Source organism: Apodemus sylvaticus, chromosome 10, assembly GCF_947179515.1.
Source record: "Apodemus sylvaticus chromosome 10, mApoSyl1.1, whole genome shotgun sequence".
Lineage (NCBI taxonomy): Eukaryota > Metazoa > Chordata > Mammalia > Rodentia > Muridae > Apodemus > Apodemus sylvaticus.
The window spans coordinates 74703363-74725568 of NC_067481.1; the positions used below are offsets into that span (position 1 = coordinate 74703363).

Genomic DNA, 22206 nt, shown 5'->3' on the forward strand with positions numbered 1-22206 from the left:
TACGCACATATATAAAATAAATAAATTAAAAAAAAAAAGAGGCTGGGGGCATCATGTCCTCTGGATCTACAGGTACAGCTGGTGAGTCAGCCACTGAGCCTTCTCTCCAGGCCAGATTTTATAAGTGCGCATTTCATTAAGTTTATAGAGATATACAATTATCACCATAATCCAAGTTGAAAAATGTACATCTTTGTGGACATTTTCCCCTTTTGTTCACTTTTTTTTTCTTGTAATGGCTTCTGGGGGAAAGACATCTGGCTCATATGGTAAATCTGAGCTTAACTTTCCAGAAACTGTTTTTCCAAACCTGTGCTACATTCCCAACAGCAGCTACGTTTACCCCAGTGGGTGTGAAACTATCTTATTGTTTAGATTGCATGTTTTCTAATTACTAATAAAATGTCTAATCACTAAATCCTTTATCGATTGTAATATTAGGTTTACCTTATTAATGATTTATAAGTTTTCTCTAAATGGGACTGACATATTTCTAAACACAGCATGGTACATTTTGCTACTTCTGCCCTTATGCATATCTCCATTCTGTGTGCTTTATAGGAGCAGCAATTCCTTTGGAATTCACTAAACTCTATATCTGAACCTCTTTATTTTTGCTGTTACTATAATTGATAAAGAATTGTATGGTCAAATAAGCCCAACAAATGGTTTTATCAAAGAGTTATTCCCTCTAGGACTTCTGGAAAACCTCTGTGTGTCAATGAGTATGAAGCACCTCTGTAAGCACACTATTCCAAGCATTTCCCAAAGACTTTCCTTCATGTTGTTTTTCTTTGCTGGTCCTTTATAGCATATCAGAATAAATGGATGTTTTGAGTAATGCAGATGAGAAATCTGCATCATCTGACAAACTTTCAGCTCTTTGAGAGTGTGTGTGTGTGTGTGTGTGTGGTGTGCATGCCTGTGATTATGCAGGCACATGGGTACAGGAAGTCAGGAATCTTTCTCTACTGCTTTCCACCTTACTGCCTTCAGTCAGGTCTCTCACTGAGCCAGAAGTTTGTTGTTTCAGCTAGGCTGGCTGGCCATCTAGCTCTTGGGATCTCCCTGTTGAACACCCATCGTGTAGAAGGTGAGAATCTACTCCCTCTAGCTGTTCTCTAACCTCCACACACACATACAAATAAGTAAGTGTAAAAAACAAAAAAAAAAAAAAAAGAAAAACAAGGGTGTTTCTTTAAAAAAAAAAAAAGGGCAATCTCTTAAGTAAGACATTGTACTATAAAATCTTCATGGATGTAAAGCTAATTAACCCCAGAATCTCAGTGCCAGGCTCATGAAACTAAATAGACATTAGTAAACTTGGGTCTACCCCTTTGTTGCAGGCTTTTACCAGTTTCAGTTTTCTGCTCTGTAAAACTAGGACTTCCCTAAGAGTGTGTGTGTGTGTGTGTGTGTGTGTGTGTGTGTGTGTACACTGGATCTCTTGGACTCTTGGAGTTAAGAGTTACAGGCAGTTGTGAGTCACCTGACACAGGTGCTTATAAACACGTTTATGTCTTCTGCAAGAAAACCAAATGTTCTTAAGAACCTACAGCAAAGTGGTGGACACATATATACATGCACAATACATATATACATACATATAAACTACATAATGTAAATGCTTAATAAATTGCAATTATTGTTATATAAACAATTATCCTAAATGTTTCCCACAAGAAACGGAATCTCACTGTTGTGTGTATTCACCACTGAGGCAGCTTCAACATTTATTGTAATGTCATGGAACAAATTCTCCCTGGACAGGTAATTCCTGAGAAGCCAAAGCTGTCTGGGAAAAGGACCCCATTATAAGTACATGATAACTAAAGTCATCATACAAAACATAGCAGAGAAAAGCTACTGTGAGCTCAAATCTGACCAGCCATTAGGACGCTTTACAGTTGTCTTGGTCACTATTAAAGAAAAACCACAGGAAAAGGCGACGTGGATCTCCACAAGTGACAATACTGAAGTTAACATGATCATAGAATTACATCAAAGATTAAGACTTCACCAAAGGTAGAAGAATGTTCAAAGTAGTAATTTCAAGAAAGAAAGACAAAATCTAAAGCCTCTTTTCCTGTTTACCTGGATGAGTCATGGTGACCGGCTCCTCTTTGGATTTATTATTGTAGATGACTACAGCAACCGCATTGTGAAAAGCAGCCCGTGATATTTTCTCTTTAAAGGTGCAATTTCCTCTTTGTAGCAAGGCAATCCACTGTTTGATGTTAGGAGGGACAAAGAACCGTGTTTGAGGATCACAGCCCAGATGATCAGCAACTAGACAACAGAAAGAAAAGCACATTAAAGATAAGTCAATAAATCTTTATCGAAGTGTCCTTCTGTTCCCTGAACACTACACATATCCGCAGCTCATTGCAGAAGGGTTGTATGGATTTCTACACAGGGCAGCACAATGTATCCAACTAATATCTGGAGAGAGAAGAGGCTCCACAAAGGTTTTACTTGTACTGCAAGTAAACAACTTTTTTGTTTGTTTGTTTGTTTGTTACTTTACAGATTGATAAAATAAAAAAGGCCAGTAAAAACCAGGATAGATACAAAGAGAAGACAGAGACACTGAAGTGACAGTTCTTGCCCTGCCTTTTAGTTATTCATCTGACTTACTAGCTTTAAATACACGGCTGCCACCACCACCAGGATGAAACATAATTTTGCTTGGAGTAAGTGAAGAGGCCAAAGTAATTCAGCTACCAACCAAGTGATCATGTTGAAACACAAACACAGCAAACAAACTTTGTAACAGATGTCAAAGGAAATCACAAAATTTAAATTTGGGCCTATATTTAATACTGGAAATTATGTGAATGATAAAACACCATTTTTCTAATTTACATTTACTGGAAAAATAACTCTACAAATGTACATTAAGAAATATAGGTTACAAGAAAACACCAATACTATCCCCTGGTCCTACAAACTACACGGCCACCGTTCTAGACTCTCGGAGAGACTTTGTTCCAAATACAAACACATTCACATGGGTCAAACTAAGTTTCCCAATCTTTGATCCTACACATATGGTACTTTCTGCAAAACCACAAAGGAGTCCCCACTTCTCCTGCCCATTTAGAGCAAGTCAAAATGAAAGAAAAGGGTGAGCTGTAAGGAGAAAGGTGATCTATGAGAAGCCACCAAAGGCAGGCTTATAGACTGTCAGCCAGCAAGCAGGGACATGCAGCAGGGGCTAGAGAGCAGAGGGCAAGCAACCTCCCCTGCCTCCTGTCATCCACAATGTCTGTCCTGTGTGTACTGTGAAGAGACCACACACAGCACACTGACCCCAAAAGATAACTTCACAGGCAAACCAATCATAACTAAGTATTGAGTGCTAGTAATAAAGTGTAACCATAATATATAAAGAACAGTAGTAGGAAAATGTAGTAGGACACTGTAGCTGTCTTTAGACACACAAGAAGAGGGCATTGAATCTCATTATGGATGGTTGTGAGCTCAGGACCTTCCGAAGAGCAGTCAGTGCTCTTAACCACTGAGTCATCTCACCAGCCCTAAAAACATTCTCTACGAAAGGACTTTAGAGATATAGAAAGTAGGAGGTAAATGTTTCTACAGTGCGTTATGATAGGTACTGCCTACAATTTCTGAGGCGTAACACATTACACCTTCATTAATGAAATTAAGCAGTGTGTGCGAGCATGTGGAAAGGAAGGATAACACAGTGCATGTACATTGCTGGGGATGTAACTCATTTGAGTAACACATGCAAGGTCCTGGGTTCTACATCCAGCATCAGAGAAAACCTCAATTGAAAAATATGTTCCTCAACTAGTCACAGAGACAGTCATCACATTATGAAACTTTAACATCCAGGGCAGACTGTCTACTTCTGTTATACTGACAATTATGCTGTTTTAAAATACAAACACAGAAAAGGTGTGATATTATAACCTCTTAAATCTTAGGAAATTATCCAACACTATATTAAATGGGGCAACCAAAAAAGAAAAAAAAAAAGAAAATGGGTTTTAAGTGTTTCATTTGTTATTTTTCTGGCAGAAAATGAAGATTAAAGAATGCCCAAAGGATGCCAAGAATTGGTGGCACACATCTTTAATCCCAGTACTCGGAAAGAAGAGGCAGGTGGGTTTCTGTGATTTTAAGTCCAGCCTGGTCTACAGAGTGAGTTCCAGGACAATCTGTCTCAACAAACAAACAAACAAACAAACAAACAACAGCAAAAGAGTATCCAAAGGGATCAGATCTTTGTCTGATATAAAACTCAGATGTTCTGTGATGTCCTTTCTCTCTGTGGCTTCACATACTTTTACAATGCAGTCAAGAGGAAACTGTGATTACTGAATCAGCAATACCAGAGGTACAAAGTCTAAACCAACTACTTACTAGCTGAGCATCTGTGACAGGTTTCTCAATCTCTCTGATTTTAATTTTTACAAACTGGGCTTATTTACTAGTGGTGAGAGAGCATCCCTAGTGTTCTCAGGTTACAAAAGGACAGCAAAGGTATACCAAACAAAATCCATCAAACCTACTGAAGACAACTGTGAAATTCTACAGGAGTTCCCACCCGCTAAAAACAGATTTTAGAACAACTGCTGGATCCAAATGATCTCTAACAATAGACTGTATATGCTTACTGCTACACCATAAAATTCACCCAAATGCGAAAGGTTCCAAAAGCATTTACATCAGTAAGAATGCAATGTACAACTACAAGAGTGAGACGTGTGGGTTCCTGTTCCAGGAAGCAGTATTTATTATTCAGGAGAAGAAAATGAGGTTTTCACAACCACTTAATACTGTAGTGTGTGTATCCTACCTCATTATCCCTTCTAATTATAAAAATAAATGAACAATGAAATAGTATTAATAGCTCTGAAACAGCTGCCCATTGTGATTAAGTGGCTCTACTGCAAATTTAATGCCATTTGTTTGTATTTAAACAATTTATTTTGTGAAAACATTGAATCATGGATTATTTATGCAATTATTAACTATTAAAATATACCATTATCAATTTTGTTCAAATTCAGAACCACTTTACTTTCATGTTCTTCAAATTTCTTAAGCGAGAACTGCCTAATTTCTTTGCATTCATTAGTTATAGAGCTGAGAAAACAAATCATAATAAAAATCTGAAATTACAGATACTACAAAATATTACACTATATAAGAACTTGAAGCCTGGGGCTAGCACCCCAGTGAAGTGTGTGCCTAGCATGTGTTGAAGATCTGCTGTAAAGCCCCAGCACTACAAAAAACAGTAAAATAAAACAAACCCCAAAGTTTTACATTTTGTTTCCTATATACTTTTTCCTGCTGAATGCAAAAACAATAACGAGGCTTTCATTTCCTTTTGATAAGCACCAAACAAGTATGGGATCCTCACCTTGATGAACTTCCTATGCATGTGTGTGCATGTGTGTGCATGTGCATGTGCATGTGCATGTGGAGGCCCGAGTACAACCTCAGGCGCTTCCCACTCAGGGGCATTTTCATCTTCTTTGAGAAAGGTCTCTGGTCTGGGCTCACCAATTAGGCTAGACTGGCTGGTCAGTAGGTTCCAAGGATCTTCCTAACTTCACCTCTCCAGTTCTGGGATTACAAACACATCCTACTATGCCCGGCATGTTTAAGTGGATTCTGGGGACCCAACTCAGGCCCTCTTGCTTGCAAGGCAAGTACTTTCCCAATTAAGCCACCTTCCCAGCTTCATAAGCACATTTTATAACTTACATACTCAGAAGCAAAACAAATATCAAAGAAAAATAAAATGGTATGACCACTATTCTTAAAATGTATAGAACCTTGGCAGGAGCAATGACTCAGTGGCTAAGAGCACTGACTGTTGTACAGAGGACTAAGGTTCAATTCCCAGCATCCAGGTATTGTCTCACAATCATCTGTAACTTCAGTTTCAAGGGTTCCGAACTTCTCTTCTAACCTGTATGTGTACAAGGCATGCATATGGTGCAAAGACATACATGCAGGAAAAACTCCTGCATACTAAAATAATATTAGTAATAAATAAAAAAGAAAGAATTGGGCTGGAGAGATGGCTCAGTGGTTAAGAGCACTGACTGCTCTTCCAGAGGTTCTGAGTTCAATTCCCAGCAACCACATGGTGGCTCACAACCATCTGTAATGGGATTTGATATCCTCTTCTGGTGTGTCTGAAGACAGCTACAGTGTAATTACATACATAAATATTAAATATTTTTTAAAAAGAAAGAAGTTATGGAACCTCTAAGCTCATTGAGATGGTATGACTGACAGAATCAGCACAATATGAGAAAACACTAGAAAACAGAGTGTTTAGAAAGGCAGGAAAGGAAAAGAACATATGGTACAGGGTCAGTGAAAGGTAAACAGAACCCTTGAAAAGTTGTCCAAGCAGAAAGAAAGGATGGGGCATGGAAACATCTAAAATACAAGCTAGGGTTGGGGCTGGACCTGGGGCTGGGCTAAACCTGGGGCTGGAGCTCAGCTGAAGAATCCTTGCCTAGTATGCCTGAGGCCTTAGGACTGATTCCTGGTAGTAAAACAACAAACACAGTGACCCTTAGATCTACCAGATACACACAAACACACATGTACAAATGAACACACATGCGTGAGTGTGCACACAAAGACACTGACACACAGGAAGGACTGGAGAGGTGTAAGCATCTTCAACTTGTGTGAGAATTGGGAAAGATGGATACACAACAGAAAGTGGAGTACAAATTTAAAATGACAGAGTTCTAGAAAGGTTTTATTTGGAATGAGGGAAGGAAAATATTCCAGTATGAAGAAAAATGTAAATATTTAATTTTACTTTATTTGTATTATTTGTGGTGGCTGAGATCTAACCTGGGCATGTCAGGCCAAGTATTTTACTACTGACTTGTACTTCTAGCTCTTGAGATATAAATATTTTAAAGGTTGTAGAGCTGTGAGATATCTCAGCTGGTAAAGGCACTTGCTGTCAAGCTTGATGACCTTAGTTCGATTCTCAGAATATACACAGATAAAGTAGAGAATCAGTTTTCACAAGCTGTCCCAAATCCCACTTGTAAACCATGCCACACACTAGTCAACATAAACACAAACACAAGATATAGTATTAAATGGAAATTTTTAAGGTTACTTATATGAACTAATGGATAAAATCCATTCTCACATTCTACTAGTCTGAAACTTGGCACATGATTAATTTAACAGGATTTTACCTAATAAAAATCCAATTCCTTACATATGGAGCAGTCACCCTGTTCTGTTCTGTGTGGGTTAATGGTTTCCTCCCAAGCCCCCAAGAACCCTCAATTTGCTGTAAACCTCTTGGGGTGATAGCGGTACAGAAACAAGAACCCAGAGAAGTGCTTCTCTGCAGGGATGGTTTAAACAGATTACAGTCTGCTCACCGATCACAGGGCCTCTTGCTCTCAGCCTGTGTGTCTCCTTTCCTCTTCCTAAAATGCTAATCATACCACACCCTTGGCCAACCACTTTCTGAGCTTTTGACTACTGCTTAAAATGTCTTTTCCAGCATGCTTTCCTTCCTCCAGAGACTGATCTGGGTAGATTTTCAAGTTGCCATGGTACCCTAGAATTGCATCCCTTTTGGCATTGATCGTACCATATCAGTAACTGACTGTTTATTTTTGACTCTTTTCTTTTAGAAGGTGAGATCCAGGATCTCCTCCAATATGTCTGGCACAGGGAAACACTTAACATATCTGATATAAGGAGGGGCTAGGGATATAGCTTTGTGGCAGAGCATCTAGCCAAGCGTGAAGTCCTAGCTTCGTTTCTTAGTTAAAAAACAAAAACAGAAATATACGTGATAAAAGGAGTGATCAAGTGAAATTAAAAACAAAAAGACACTAAAAAGTTTGTGTCAAATATCTTTTTTTGGCATATGTGTTGTATGATATGCAACTGTATTCACATGTGATTAGGTAGAAGCAAATGTGTACATGTGAAGGCCTGGGACTGAGGTCCAGCATCTCCTTGGATTGCTCCCCATCTTCTATACGGAGGGCATGATCTCATGCTGAACTTGGAACTCTGGGCTAGTCTGGCTAGCCAGCTTGGTCCAGGTACCCACTCCTGCCACACCCACCCGCGTCTGCTGGGTGGTAGGGACACCCACTCCTGCCACACCCACCCGCGTCTGCTGGGTGGTAGGGACACCCACTCCTGCCACACCCACCCGTGTCTGCTGGGTGGTAGGGACACCAACTGCGGCCCTCAGGCTTGTGCGGCAAGCATCTCACCTGCGGAGTGACCGCCCAGGTCTCTGTGTCAATGGTCTTTGATGATCCATGATTTATGAGTTGACTCATATAAACAAGTAAAGCCAAACTCTCCAGAGCTGAAGGCTTCCATCAGCAGATGTGTTCTGATCATTTTCCCTTTTCTAATCTGAAAGATTATGATCTCTTTAGTCTACAAATTTCCTCTTTCTAACTTTTTTCTTTCCTTGTGTTACTTGAAAAGTTCTAGCCTTTATGACTTAAAAAACAAAAACAGCCTTATGAAGGAAAAACCAATAGTCTTTATTTTTGTTCCTAATTTTAAAAATCTCACTTTTAGAGGCCAGCTACCAGACTTGTGTGTAGTTTTCACTCTGTTGTCCGTGTGTACAGCCAGGACCTGTGCTTATGTTTCTATACTTTCACTGAGCCAATGGTTCCAACCTTCCTAAAAAGGAGGACAGGAGCAGAACCGCTGCTCTTCTTACTTATACTGGGTATTAAGTGTTGCTGAAATGTTTTATATTTCCTTTTCTCTTTCCTGTTCATTTCTGTTCTCTCTTAACCTTGTACATATGATCATGCATTGCTTAGTGACAGGGACCTGTTCTGAGAACTGTGTGATTAGGAGATAATCCTTGTAGTATGGATAATATAGGGTATGCTCAGACAAACTAATATGTGATGACGTCATGAAGTGATATAATCTTATGGGACCACCTGGGTACACACACCCACTATTGGCAAAATGTTCTGTATGGTACATAAGTATGCTTTATTTCCCTAATCCCTGTTTTTCTGGTAGGGTTTAGTATTATACCAGAATAATGAAGAGTCCACTCTATCCACAGGAACTTTCTATCAATGATTATTCCTGCTTTTGCCTTTCCTCTGCTTAAACCTACTGGTCTTGTCTATTTCAAAGAAGTAAAACTAGGATCTTAAAACTACTCTTTACTACTGCTATTTCAGGAGTGGTCTGTACCTATCACCATGCTGATGTCCATTGGTCCCATCAACATTTCAACTTTCAACTTTTCTGCCTCCAGTAACTCCACTGAAACCAGTGACTTCCAGTCATCTCAATACACTCTCTTCCAAACTGACCTCTAAGCAAGCAGTTCTCCACCTGTGGGTCATGACCCCTTATGGTGTGGCTGTGGGTATGTGTTTAATGATTCCTTCACAGGGATCACCTAAGACCCCTTCATATTTACATTACAATTCCTAACAGTAGCAAAATTACAGTTATAAAGTGGCAATAAAAATAATTTTATGGTTGGGGTCACCATGACATGAGGAACTATTTTAAAGGGTCACAGTTTTAGGAAGGTTGAGAACCACTGCTCTAAGTCATGGCATTCCAGCTGTGACCTGCTCCAAACTGCAGGTCTTCATAGGGTCCTAGGTATTGCTATCTTTACTTCGTCTTCCTCTACCTGACCCCTAGGTGGTGATTTCTGAGACTCCGGCCCCCAAATATAGGTCTAGGGTTTTTCATAGTTTATGCTTTTTCTTAGAATAATGATATACAAAGCAGCCATATTTTTAAAATGTACTTTTCATTCTTTCACTTTGATGAATCTGAGTTCCCCTCATATGTAGTTAGATCAAGTCAAGAGAACGCCAACGCCAAGAATCAGGAGAGGACCATGGGAAATGTTTATACAGGAAAAGGGATTCATCTCTTCTCATTTCAAGAAAAATCTCTACTCTTGATTTTGATGAGCTAACAGTAATTCTTGAGTATTTTTACCTAGTTCTAGGAAAGGAGGCCTGGAAGAAGTCTTTGTAGGCCCATTTATGTCAAACCATTCTGTTTTTTATTTATTCATTTGCAGGCTGCTTCCCCTCAATTCCTAGGCAAGACCATAGGACCAATAGAGCCCTTCAGCTACCAGGAGGTCACTTCCAAAAGAATACTGGGAGACAACGGAGAAATGTTTATTTACCCTTTGGGTGACAACTAGAGAGAGAGGAGAGTTCTTAGCTTCTCTCTGTCTCCTTGCAGCAGAGTTGTAGTTTTACAGAAAAGATTAAACAAAAGCCCAAAAATGTGCAGATGCAGCCTTCCTTGTGAGACGTGTTATCAGAATAGTGGGAATCCCTTATTAAGAGGTGAGTTCCTTTTGGATCAACCAAAGCTTTCCTGATTCTAATTTTCTTATTTTTTTTTCTCTCTGCTTAGGGTCTTCTCAGGAAACTAATTGGCCATAGTCCATTCCCTTTAGTGTACTAGTAACTAGTGTACTGGTTAACACTTGGAGCTGTCTTCCAGCATCTACTTATTTAAATGAACAAAACAAAACACCAGAAATCATATTGAACACAGACCCCTAGATACGTTAGGAGAGTACTCTATTCTGAGCTAAACCATGAACCCCTAGAAATACTATTTAATTGGGTCATCTACTTCCAGGCTTTACCATGAGCTTTAATGTGACATCTCTTTGTGCATTAGCCAAGGGATAAGGGGGTGAGAGAAGAGATGACCACAAAGTAAGCCACACCGAAGTTAGAAACCTAAGTGATATATTTGAGGGAAGGGTTTTTTCTGTATCTCACCAGCTCAAAGAATCAGACTGAAGGTAGGTTGACGCCAAAGGCAGATAAGCAGGCAAGCATGCAGGATGCAGGTAAGAATGCTCTTCCAGGGAGAAAGTAGACCTTTCTGTTCTTTACAAACCTGTGGAAGGACTATCAGTTTTACTAATTTATGAGTTCAGGTGTTAACATCATCCAAAAACACTAGCACAGAAATGTTGGTAACAATGTAAGGCCAGTATTTCAGCAACTCTGCCCCCAGGAAGTGGATACAGATGTGTGTGTGTGTGATCACCTCTATCAAGTCCTCCTCATATCTTACCTTCCATCAGTAGTCTCCATCCCTCAGAAATTCTTCTAAGAAAAATGTTATGGCAAAGTTGCATTTTAATATCTGAGAACATTTTTGCTATTCCCATTTTTGAATGTGTATCAGTTTAAATGTTAAAACTAATTAAAAATTCAAAGCTCCTCTAGCTTTATTTTTAACAAAGACAAAATATTCAAATTGTGTAGTCTCTTGAATATTATTCTACTCACTTTTTACTTTTGAATATAATATTTTAAAAAGTACATACATTTATTTTCCTAATTGGCAATTTTTACTTTGGCCATGTTCTAAAAAATATGTCAAAAGTTATTCTCTGTGTATTCAGGATTTTAAAGGAGGCCAACACTATATCCTCTGCACACTTACAGTGCGAGCTGTATGGTACAGCACTGCAGGAAGAGCCATGCACAGCTCAACTGTCAGCAAGTTGAGCTGTCAATAGCTATCCATTATCATTTGTCTTCTGTACTTAGTTACTGTACATCTCAAATGGATTTTGATTATTTTTCACATCCTTAGAACTCAAATATATTTGTTGGATGTTCTCCATGGCATAATAAAAAGCATCTTAAAAGCAATTTTAAATGATGGCTAATACAAATCACTTTACATGAAAAGTCATGCTCAAAAATAATTTTTATTACAACGGATGTAACAAATATCTCATTCAAGAGAGATGCTATAAATTCAAGCAAGTAAAAATAGTAGCTCAGTCCTCAGACAAAACCGGTCCCAGAGCACAGCAGGAGTGTTAGGTATTTAAGCTCCCTTGCTGCCTTGTCCATGAAAGGGTTTCAGTGCGCAATATGACTCCTTCAGGCCCTTCTTCACTTGGCTCCTATTCACCATGCTCTCTCCTTGCCTCTGACCACCCCTTCTCATTCTCCAAGGCTCTGTCCACTGCTCACTTTCCTCAGCAAGTAGTCACCTACATGACAACAATATGTAAGTCTAAATCTCTCTTGAAATTTACCATTTATCATTCAACTGCCTGCTAGATATTTCTCTATGAATTTGTACTTGGGTTATCTTCTGGTGCTAAGTTCCTAGTCAACCGAATCATCTACTTAAACACATGCAATTGAATTCCCTGTTAAAAGCCAGGAAATGAATATCTAGAGGCGCAGCTCAGTCAACAGAGCCTTCTGGTTTTGTCTACCACAAGACCAACCAAAGTTAATGACTGACTCAATAATGCTGATGCTCACAGGGATCTAGGACACCACCAAGAATACAGAGCAAAGCTGGGCTGTGACAGGTGCTAGTAGTCAAAGCACTAAGCAGGCGGAGAGAGATTTGTCAAATTCTAGTCAACCTGGGCTACATGGTGAGGCCCTGTCTCCAACAATAGTTATAAAAGAATTCAGAGGAAGCCGAGTGCAGTGCAGTAAGCCTGTAGTCCCATAATCTCTGGATACTGAGACAGGAGAATCATTTGAACCCAGGGGTCAAAGCTAGCTTGGGCTACATAACAAGACCCTATCATAAGAATCCAGAACAATATCCAAGACGTTAACTCTTGGGCAGAAACATAAAGAATATGGATGCACTTTTGTTTTATTTTTAAATCACTTCTTTATTCTAGTACCATTAGTCCTAGTACATGATATGACTGAAAAAGACTGGACTATCAGGTCTGATAATGTCAGGTCCAGAAAACAAGCTAGGAATTGTATAGCTGACCCTTACAAGGCAGAGGACACTTGTCACGAGATGTTTAAGCTGAGTTGCTGAGACAGGAGGTAGGAAAGAAACAGGGAAGGAGAACGGCCATAAACTCCGGTCACAGTAGAGAAAACTGATGAAATCATACAATAGTTGGCTTCAAGTTTTAATAATCTGAGCTATCTATATAGCAATGAACAAGGGAAAAAAGGCAAACATTTAAATGTACAAAATGATCAAAGACATTTATTGAGGTAGGTCTTTATCTCTGAAAGTACCTCTCAAAGAGGGGGGAAACATACTTTTATATCATTGCATATGTGTCTTTCAAAGAAACATCAATAAATAGAAAATCAGGCAATGTAGAGGCCCACCTGGCACAAGGCCCACCCACAGCAGGAGCCACTACAGTGTGCAGCAGATGCTACTGTCCCAATCTCTCAAGTCCATAATGTTTCTGTTCTTTTGCAAGACTGTTTTTTATTATATCCCTAATGCTATCATGTAAGTTTTAGGGCCAATTTACCAATCTCTCTAAAAGAAACAAAAAGAAGAAAAGCAAACAAAACACCAAGTAATTTTTATAGGGTTGTATAGGTCAATTCAGAGAGTAATATATTAAGAATACTCTGCTAAGCATGGTGGCGCAGACCTTTAATCCCAGTACTTGAGAGGTAGAGGCAGGTTGATTTCTGTGTGTTTCAGGCCAGTCTGGTCTCCATAGCACTTCCCATAACAGTCACTACTAGAGAAAACCTATCTTTAAAAAGACCCAAACATTAATAAATAAATAGAATACTGTCTCTGAATCAATGAACATGAAAAACATTGTCTCCTTTCTTAGAAAATGGTTTGTAGATTTTACCACCAATATTATGTTTTCAAATGGTATCTAAAATTTTTTTATTGTCTAATTGATCCTAGCATACAAAAGTACAACTGACTTTTTGGTTTTGCTTTGTATCTATTGACTTTGTATGTATAAATACTACAAAATTTGTAAAAGTTACTATTCTGGTAATTGGTAATAAGAAACTGCTATCAGCATTTAATTATCAACTCTAGTTGCTTTCCTGAATTTTCATCTCAGATGGTTCCATATACATATGAGGTGCCCTGAATAAAAGTTATTGTAGTGTTATAAAATGTGCTACTTAGATCATATTTTTGAACTAAAATGACTTTTACTAAACTAACAAATAGCTTTAGAAAGCTGTACAAAGAAAAATAAAAGAAACTGACAAAGCTAATACTTCAACTTGAGAATCTGCTCTCTTTAGCTACCATAAAGAATTTTAAAAAAAAAAAATCAAATTTGGAAAAGAAAGGCAAAAAGCTAAATGTTAACATGAAACTTGAAACTAGAAATATAGATTTATTCCACCTGTTATTAATCATTAACCTAAGTACTGGCCTCAAGATGTCAAAGAAAACTGAGTGCCTAATATTTCTAAATACAATGCATACACTGGACACTGTCTGTCTCTGTCTCTGTCTCTGTCTCTCTCTCTCTCTCACACACACACACACACACACACACACACACACACACACACACACACACACACACGACCATGTGTTGTGAGGCTGGGAAGGAGAAGGCCATTTTTACGATGGTTAGGCTCAGACATGACACCACCATGGACAGTACTTTAAGCTCCAGGACACAGAAGGCTCTTAGACTATAGGGAATAGACTGGGAAAAAAGAAACAATGGACATGGGAAGCCAGATAAGATGTGTGTATGTGTGTGTGTGTACACATACATGTATATGTGTATATGTGTATATATATATATTATACACATATTATATATATATAATCTAAGAGATGAGTGATAGAGGTAATGAATGTGAAAATCATCACATTAAATTTAGGAGGAGTTTGGATCACCATGCCTGGCAATGAGATACCGGGTTGGGGAGAGCAAGAGGCTTAAGTTTCTGGCAAAACACAATAGGATAATGATAAAACACTTATCTTGTAACAATTTGTTTTATTAATTTTATATGATCAAAGTACATTAAATACATCTATGAAAACATAATGAAACCAATTATTTTGTACACTATGAGCTCATAAAAATGTCTAAAAAACAAATAAGCTAGCAGCATCTCCCGTCAGGCTCCCCATCATCACTTTTTACTTCTGTGCTTCTGGGAACTGAAGGCAGAGCCACATGCTGGATGGAGGTGATGCTGCTTGACCAGTCCATTCTCCCAGTATGAACTCCCACAGATTGATGCCTTCACTACAGACTGTCACACATGCTAAGCACACACACTGCCTCTGAATACAACCTCAGCTCCACACTTAAAAAAAAAAATCACAAAGACCTTGTCCAATAATCTTTCATCACTTTTATAACATCTCAAGCCCCTGAAGTCTAGGGGACACTGCCTCCCTTTTCCGCCCTTCTGTATAGCATCCTCGCCTTACTTTATAAATATGCTCACTGAATATTTTGGACCCCTTGGTCTTCATGCTCCGCCCCCCGAAAAAAAGAAAAAAAAGAAAAGAAAAAAAAGGAAAGTAAAAGCCAGGCGGTGGTGGTGCACGCCTGTAATCCCAGCACTCTGGGAGGCAGAGGCAGGAGGATTTCTGAGTTCGAGGCCAGCCTGGTCTACAGAGTGAGTTCCATGACAGCCAGGGCTACACAGAGAAACCCTGTCTCATAAAAACAAAACAAAACAAAACAAAAAAAAAAAAAGGAAAGTAAAGAAAGAGATCTTCTCTGTCCTCCTCTTTAGCATCTACTTGTGCTCAGGCTTCTGCCTCAGCTTACATACTGTTTCCTTAGGGAAGTGAGGTTAAACTCTTAGTATCACAATGCTTTAGAATATTCAGAGAGCTTATTAACAATTACTTTAAATTTTTATTTCACATCTCTTTTCTCCATTATACTACATGTTACTCACCGTGCCCTCCCCACCAAGAGCACACAGGCACAGTATGTACTTAAACACTTGACAAATGAATACTTGAAGCAACTGTCACTACCTGGATGTAGGATTTTTAGTTTCATAAGTTAGTCTGGTGACAACAACAGAAACAAGAAATTCCATCACTAATAAGACCTTTGAGGAATTATGGAAAAGAGACAGTAAGAAATAAACAGCACTCTAACACTTACAAATAAAAATGGAGAATTGTCCACAATAGGGCCAGTTAAGCCACTACTAACCATTAGTAAAACTAAGAACTAATCATAAAGAAATAATTTGTAGACACTGTGAAAGAGAACTGTAATCACAGGGTGTTGGTGCTGATGCATTATATACAGAAGACAGAATCATGATTTCTCCAAAGATGACCAGGTCTTATCTCTAGAGCCTGTGACAATGTTCTTCATAAGCCTAGGAGGAATACAGTTATAGATCAAAGAATGTGCTAATCAACTGGTCTTATGAGGAAGGGACCATCTTGGAGTAGCCAAGTGAGCTTACTGCAATAGTAAAGTTATATGTGTGGGGGGAAAGGCCAGAACCACTGTGTGTGTGGAGTGTTGAAGATAGAGAAGGGCTGTGTGCTATGGAATGCAAGGCTACCTCTGCATGCTAGAAAAGGAAAGAATCTTTTTTAGAGCTTCTAGAAGCAGTGCAATGTAGATACCTTAACTCTAGTCCACTGATACTCAATGCAAACTGGGGGTGATGGTGCCTGGTTTTTGTTTTTTGTTTTCTAAGGCAGGGTCTCACTAGTGAAGGCTGCCCTCAAACTCAAGATCCTCCAGCCTCAGCCCCCCAAGTGCTAGGATTATAGATGTGTACCACCATGCCAGCCTAGAGTAAGGATTCTTTTGTTTGGTTGGTTGGCTTTTTTTTTTTTTTTTTTTAGAGACAGGGTTTCTCTATATAACCCTGGCTGTCCTGGAACTCACTCTGTGGACCAGGATGGTCTTGAACTCAGAAATCCACCTGCCTCTGCCTCCCAAGTGTTGGGATTACAGATGTGCACCACTACTGCCCAGCTAGAGTAAAGATTCTTAACTCTAGGTCCATGAACCACGTGAGGCTTCAAAATATAATCCAACTGCCTATGGCTTCTTTCATATTCTATGTACATCTATATAGAAGATATGTGTTCCTGTAGGAAGGGCCACAGCTTTTGTCAAGAGCCACTGATTTTGTCAATATGTGTAAGATCTGTAAGCAGACAATATGTTCATGATACTAAATAGTGATAAAAGTCTACTAGAAATAGTAAGACTGGTGACAAATCAGGATTCAAAAATAGTTTTTAACAGGTTGAATGAATAAAATTGTAAGGCTTAAGATGAGACTCTGGGGGCTGAAGAGATGGCTCAGCAGTTAAGAGCACTGACTGTTCTTCCAGAGGCCCTGAGTTCAAATCCCAGCAACCACATGGTGGCTCACAACCATCCATAACAAGATCTGATGCCCTCTTCTGGAGTGTCTGAAGACAGCTAGAGTGTACTTACATATAATGAATAAATACATCTTTAAAAAAAAAAAAAGATGAGACTTTGAAAAAAGACCTTGGGTTTAACCAAGAGTGAGCCAAAGATGAGTCAGTGTTCAGATCAGCAGTGCCATCTGTAGAACTTCAGGCCTGTATCTAGAGATAGAAAGAGTTGCACTTCTACACTGCCAAGCCAAACCTATGAGACTGTTCCATTTTGGACTTTCCTTCTTATTAGTTTCCTGTGGCTATTATTAAAAAAAAAAACCATCACAAATTTGCTGGATTACAACAACAAAAGTCTGTTGTATCAGAATTCTGGAAGGCCCAGGTCTAGGCTCAGGCTTCTTTCCCAGTTTCTGCTGACAATCCTTGTTTGCTGGCTGTGAGAGAAAGACTGCAACCTGATGGGCTCCTCCCTCAGGTCTTCTCTCATGAGCTCTGTACCCACCCACTCACTGGTCATTGGATTTTGGTTTATGCTAATTAGTAAAATATTATTTAAAACCATACCTAATAACACGCTCAAAAGTTATACGTCCAAACCAGGCCACACTGCAGATTTAGGTGGATATGCCATTCCCTCCCGTCAGCCTCTTTTATAAGACCACTAATCCCATTTATGAGGGCTCCACTCTCATTATCTGATCACCTCCAAAAGGTACCACCTCTTAATATTGTCACTATGGGGGGGGGGGGGGGCAAAGTCCAGCACAGTAATTTGGGAGGGGACACTAACATTCAGATTATAGCAACACACAAGACCCTCTGTGTGGAATATTCATAGACAGATGGATGCATTATGAGGCCCAAGATGTCAAATTCCTAAGAATGGCCAAAACCAAACCAAACCAAACCAAACCAAACCAAACCAAACCAAACCAAACCAAACCAACCAACAAAAACCCCCACAGGCATATGAAGTCCAAAGGTTAAAGGACTTGAATCAGACAAGGAAATTTTCAACTGTGTAGGAACATTTAAACCAACTTTTCTTTGGGGAAGAACATTTTGTAACACTCAGTTTTCAAAGGATGAGGGTGGTAATTCTTTGTCACTGTCTTTATTAAAGTATCTTTTAGGTAAAACTCAAGCTTGATGGAAGGGTTAGACAGGTGGATCATTGATGAGTTAAAATCTGAATGTATAACTACTTCCATTGTCTGTCTCTTTAATGGCAAGTGTATAAAACTATAACCCTCTACCAAAAATGCAAATACTGTGTGTATGTGTGCACTCAAGTGAGCACATGCATGCATGTGTAGTAAGAAAAATGCATTGTTGAGACACCAGCTAGAAAGTCAAATAGCAAATGAAATTTGGAAATCCTAAGAACCAAAGGGTTACCAAGTTTAGCAGTAAACTGCTAATAGTAAGACGAATGAGTAGCATGTGGAAAAGTGAGGTCAGAGCTAGGTCAGAGGCCAGGCTCCCGTTCATGAGAGGAGTTTAAACTACTGAAGGAGTTTAAACAAGGAGTGACATGGCTGTAAGAGATTTTTAGAAAATTCTGAATACTGCGACAGACTGATAAAAGTTAAGAAAAAAAATCAGACACCAGGAAAACAAAAAGGGTAAAGAGATAACAGCTATCTCCTGAGGCTCTGGAAGTGGCAAGGACAGTCAACAGAGGATAAACTGAGAAGCAGATAACAAGTGAACAGTCAAGAAAACAAGCAAGTATGCCTCGTGTTCTGTCTTACAGAGTAGACAGTGACGTTACTTAGACTAGAGAGCAATGGTAGTAGACTGGGAGGTGAAAACTGAACTAAAGCCCCACCTGGAACTGACTAAACTGGAAAGATGTTAGGGTACTTAAGTAAAGATATCAGGTAAGTAGCCGGGCGGTGGTGGCGCACTCTGGGAGGCAGAGGCAGGAGGATTTCTGAGTTCGAGGCCAGCCTGGTCTACAGAGTGAGTTCCAGGACAGCCAGGGCTATACAGAGAAACCCTGTCTGGGGGGGGGGGGGGAGAAAAAAAAAGAAAAAAAGATATCAGGTAAGCAATTAAATGTATGAATCCAGAGCCAGGAGGACAGACTGCGGCCATGTCTAACGACACAGGGAAGGATCACAGGAAACACACAGGAAGGAAAAAGAGACCTGCCTTTAGAGTTTTAATTAGTCATGCTGGAGATGAAAACTGGAGTTGTCTGTGCTATACAGATGCTCTACATGAGGGCTACATTTCTAGCCCTATTTTTTGAGACAAGGTAAATTGCCCAGGCTAGCCTTGAACTTGCACTTCTCCTTAATTAGCTTTCTGAGTCGTTGAGATTAATCACACATGTGTGCTACATACTTGACTTTGTTTAAAAGAAAGTATTTTTTGATTACTGTGTATTCTTAAGTGTCCATTGAGTTTTGCTTCAAATTTATGATCTCAAACTTCAGCTGGCCCAGCATTCAGCTGCTTGGCAATGGGAAACCTGGACATTTTTTTAAGGGGTTTATAGCTCATCTATGATATGGTTTTGCCAAGGTGATCTGGAAAAGAAGAATAAGGATGAATATGCAGGGAAAAAAATCATGTTAGAAGACAGGAAGAGGCAGAAACTCACTCTATCCAGTAGGGCCATGGAAACAGTCATTGGACTGTTGAGTTTGAACATAAGTGATTAGTAAGAAAGACACCTGCTGGGCTGGAGAGATGGCTTAGAGGCTAAGAGCACCGACTGCTCTTCCAAAGGTCATGAGTTCAAATCCCAGCACCCACATGGTGGCTCACAACCATCCGTAAAGAGATCTATGCCCTCTTCTGGTGTCTGAAGACAGCTACAGTGTACTTACATATAATAAATAAATAAATCTTTAAAAAAAAAAAAAAAGAAAGAAAGACACCTGCTAGAGAATTAAAAAAGACTATAAAGAGATTTGGTGGCTACAACATTAAGTTGTTTATGCCTATGGACCTAGATCTGCCTATGAAAACAAAGGCAATAACTATCTCCTGATCTCACAGGTCAAGTAGATCCTGAGAAGTTGCTTAGTCTTTACACAATCCTAAAATCCACCACATGTCACTGGAGCTGGAAAGGCTCTCAGATATTGAGAAAATAGGGAACCTCTTCAAAGAAGGAAAGGAAATATAGGAAACAGATTTGTTTGCTGTGCGCACAGGGGAAAGGGTGGCATTTTATGTTAAGAAAAGGCAAATTTATCCGACAGTTCACATGCAAGCATAGCTATGCCTCATCCCTCTGGTCTGTCCCAAAGACAACCAAGTTCTGTTTTTAGTTCTTTTGCTAGCCAGTCTTCACAGTTCTAAAAAGATAAAAGCCATTATTTCTTGGTTCATCAACTTTACCCAGCATCTGTGGATTTATGATTGTCACAAGACGTGGTTCAATTTACTTACTCTTCTAAATTTGTTTTGTTTTTTTCTTTGTTTTCCTGTGTGGTTAAACCTTTCTGGCATCTTCAACTTACCAACAACCTCTTGCGTCTCACTCTGTGAGACTGTACTGGCTCTCCTGGCCATATCTAACTCGAGTTTCTCTCATTTCTTCAGCTTTGTCATCTACTTACATATCCTTAAGGTCACAAACTTTCTACTCTGAAATTGTAATTGATCCCCCATGCTTAACTTCCAGGTTGTTTTTACACAGGGAAAAAAAAACAACATAACTAACACAAATGTTACCACCACCCTATAAACAGGCAGAAGAGTTGATTCTTTGTGCTTTCGTCTTTTTGCCTTTCCAGGCAGGATTCCATTCTCAAAATCTTATCATAGATTCTGTGCTTTAAATCTGGGCCAACCAATCATAGTTGGCCCTGGGGTAGTACTTTTTATTTTCTTTCAAGATAAGATCTCTCTGAATAGCCTTGGCTGTTGTGTAGCCTTGGATGTCCTGGAACTTACTCTGTTAAACAGGTTGGCTTCGAACTCATAGAAATCCACCTAGCTCTGCTTTCCAAGTGCTGGGATTAAAGGGTTACATCACCAACACCCAGAGAGAATTCTTCTTATTTAAAGAAAAGCAGACTCTTTTAACATCTTCTTGGAGTATCTAGTTTCCTGCTCATGCTAACCAAACCGTGAAGTCATCCTGCTCTTACTTAAGATACAGAATAAACTTAAAGAGTAAAAAGGGTGGAGGTATAATTCAGTCAGACTCGTCTAACATGAGGATGGCCCAGGGCTCAAGATCAAATAGTAAAAAACATACAAATTTCCAGATGCTTCTTCCTCAGTCATCACCTTCAGGCAGTGAAAACCCACGTTTGCCCTCATGAACACCTGCCCCCACATTTTTTAATAAATTCATTATTGTGTGTGTCACAGTATTCATGTGAAGATGACAACTGTGTGGAGTTGTTTCTCCTACTACTTTTATGTGGGGCCTAGGGATCAAGTTGTCAAGTCTGTACAGCAAATGCTTCTACCTACTCAGCCCCTCACCAGCATACTTTCTCCCCCTTTCAATGAAAACTAATAATCTGTGTGTGTTCTTAGAGACCAAACTGAGGGTGTAAACACACATATCACTGATCTTCACCCATTTAGTTTTAATCCAGAGAAATGTCACTGATGATCGAATCAATACAAAACCCTTTTGTTTTACATATTACTTTGAGCCCTTGTCCACTGTAAACAAACTTAACACAGTCACAGTTCCAACAGTTTGTATTTATTTTTGTAGCACATACAGAGCTTTAATAATGTCCTCTTTTATGGCTGTGTAACATTGCACCGAGTGGATATATCATAATTTATTAAACTCACTTGGGAAGCAACACAAAGAGGTGGTCAGAGTATGGGCTCTGCCGTCAGGCAGGCCCACCTCAAGTCCCAGCCCTGCGCATCTCCAAGGCCACAGTGTGCTGCCTCACTCTCTTTAATTCACCTAACATTAATTGCTCAGCACCACTCTACTGTGTTCCAAGTACCATATGCATCACTGACTATACAAGAGTAGACACAAGAGACAGGTTCTCTGCTCTCAGAAACAAAGAAAACAGATACAGTTCAGTTATGTTAAGTGCTATAAAGAAA

General features: G+C 39.3%; 1 protein-coding gene across 3 annotated transcripts in view; it reads right to left on the bottom strand.

The window, feature by feature from the left end:
• Positions 1-22206, bottom strand: part of Rnf130 (ring finger protein 130) — a 101563-nt gene that overhangs the window by 71127 nt on the left and 8230 nt on the right. For all 3 annotated transcript variants that reach the window (XM_052194693.1, XM_052194694.1, XM_052194692.1), the window contains exon 2: positions 2095-2289. In XM_052194693.1, coding sequence (XP_052050653.1) covers positions 2095-2289 — 195 coding nt within the window. The remainder of the gene's footprint in view (positions 1-2094; positions 2290-22206) is intronic.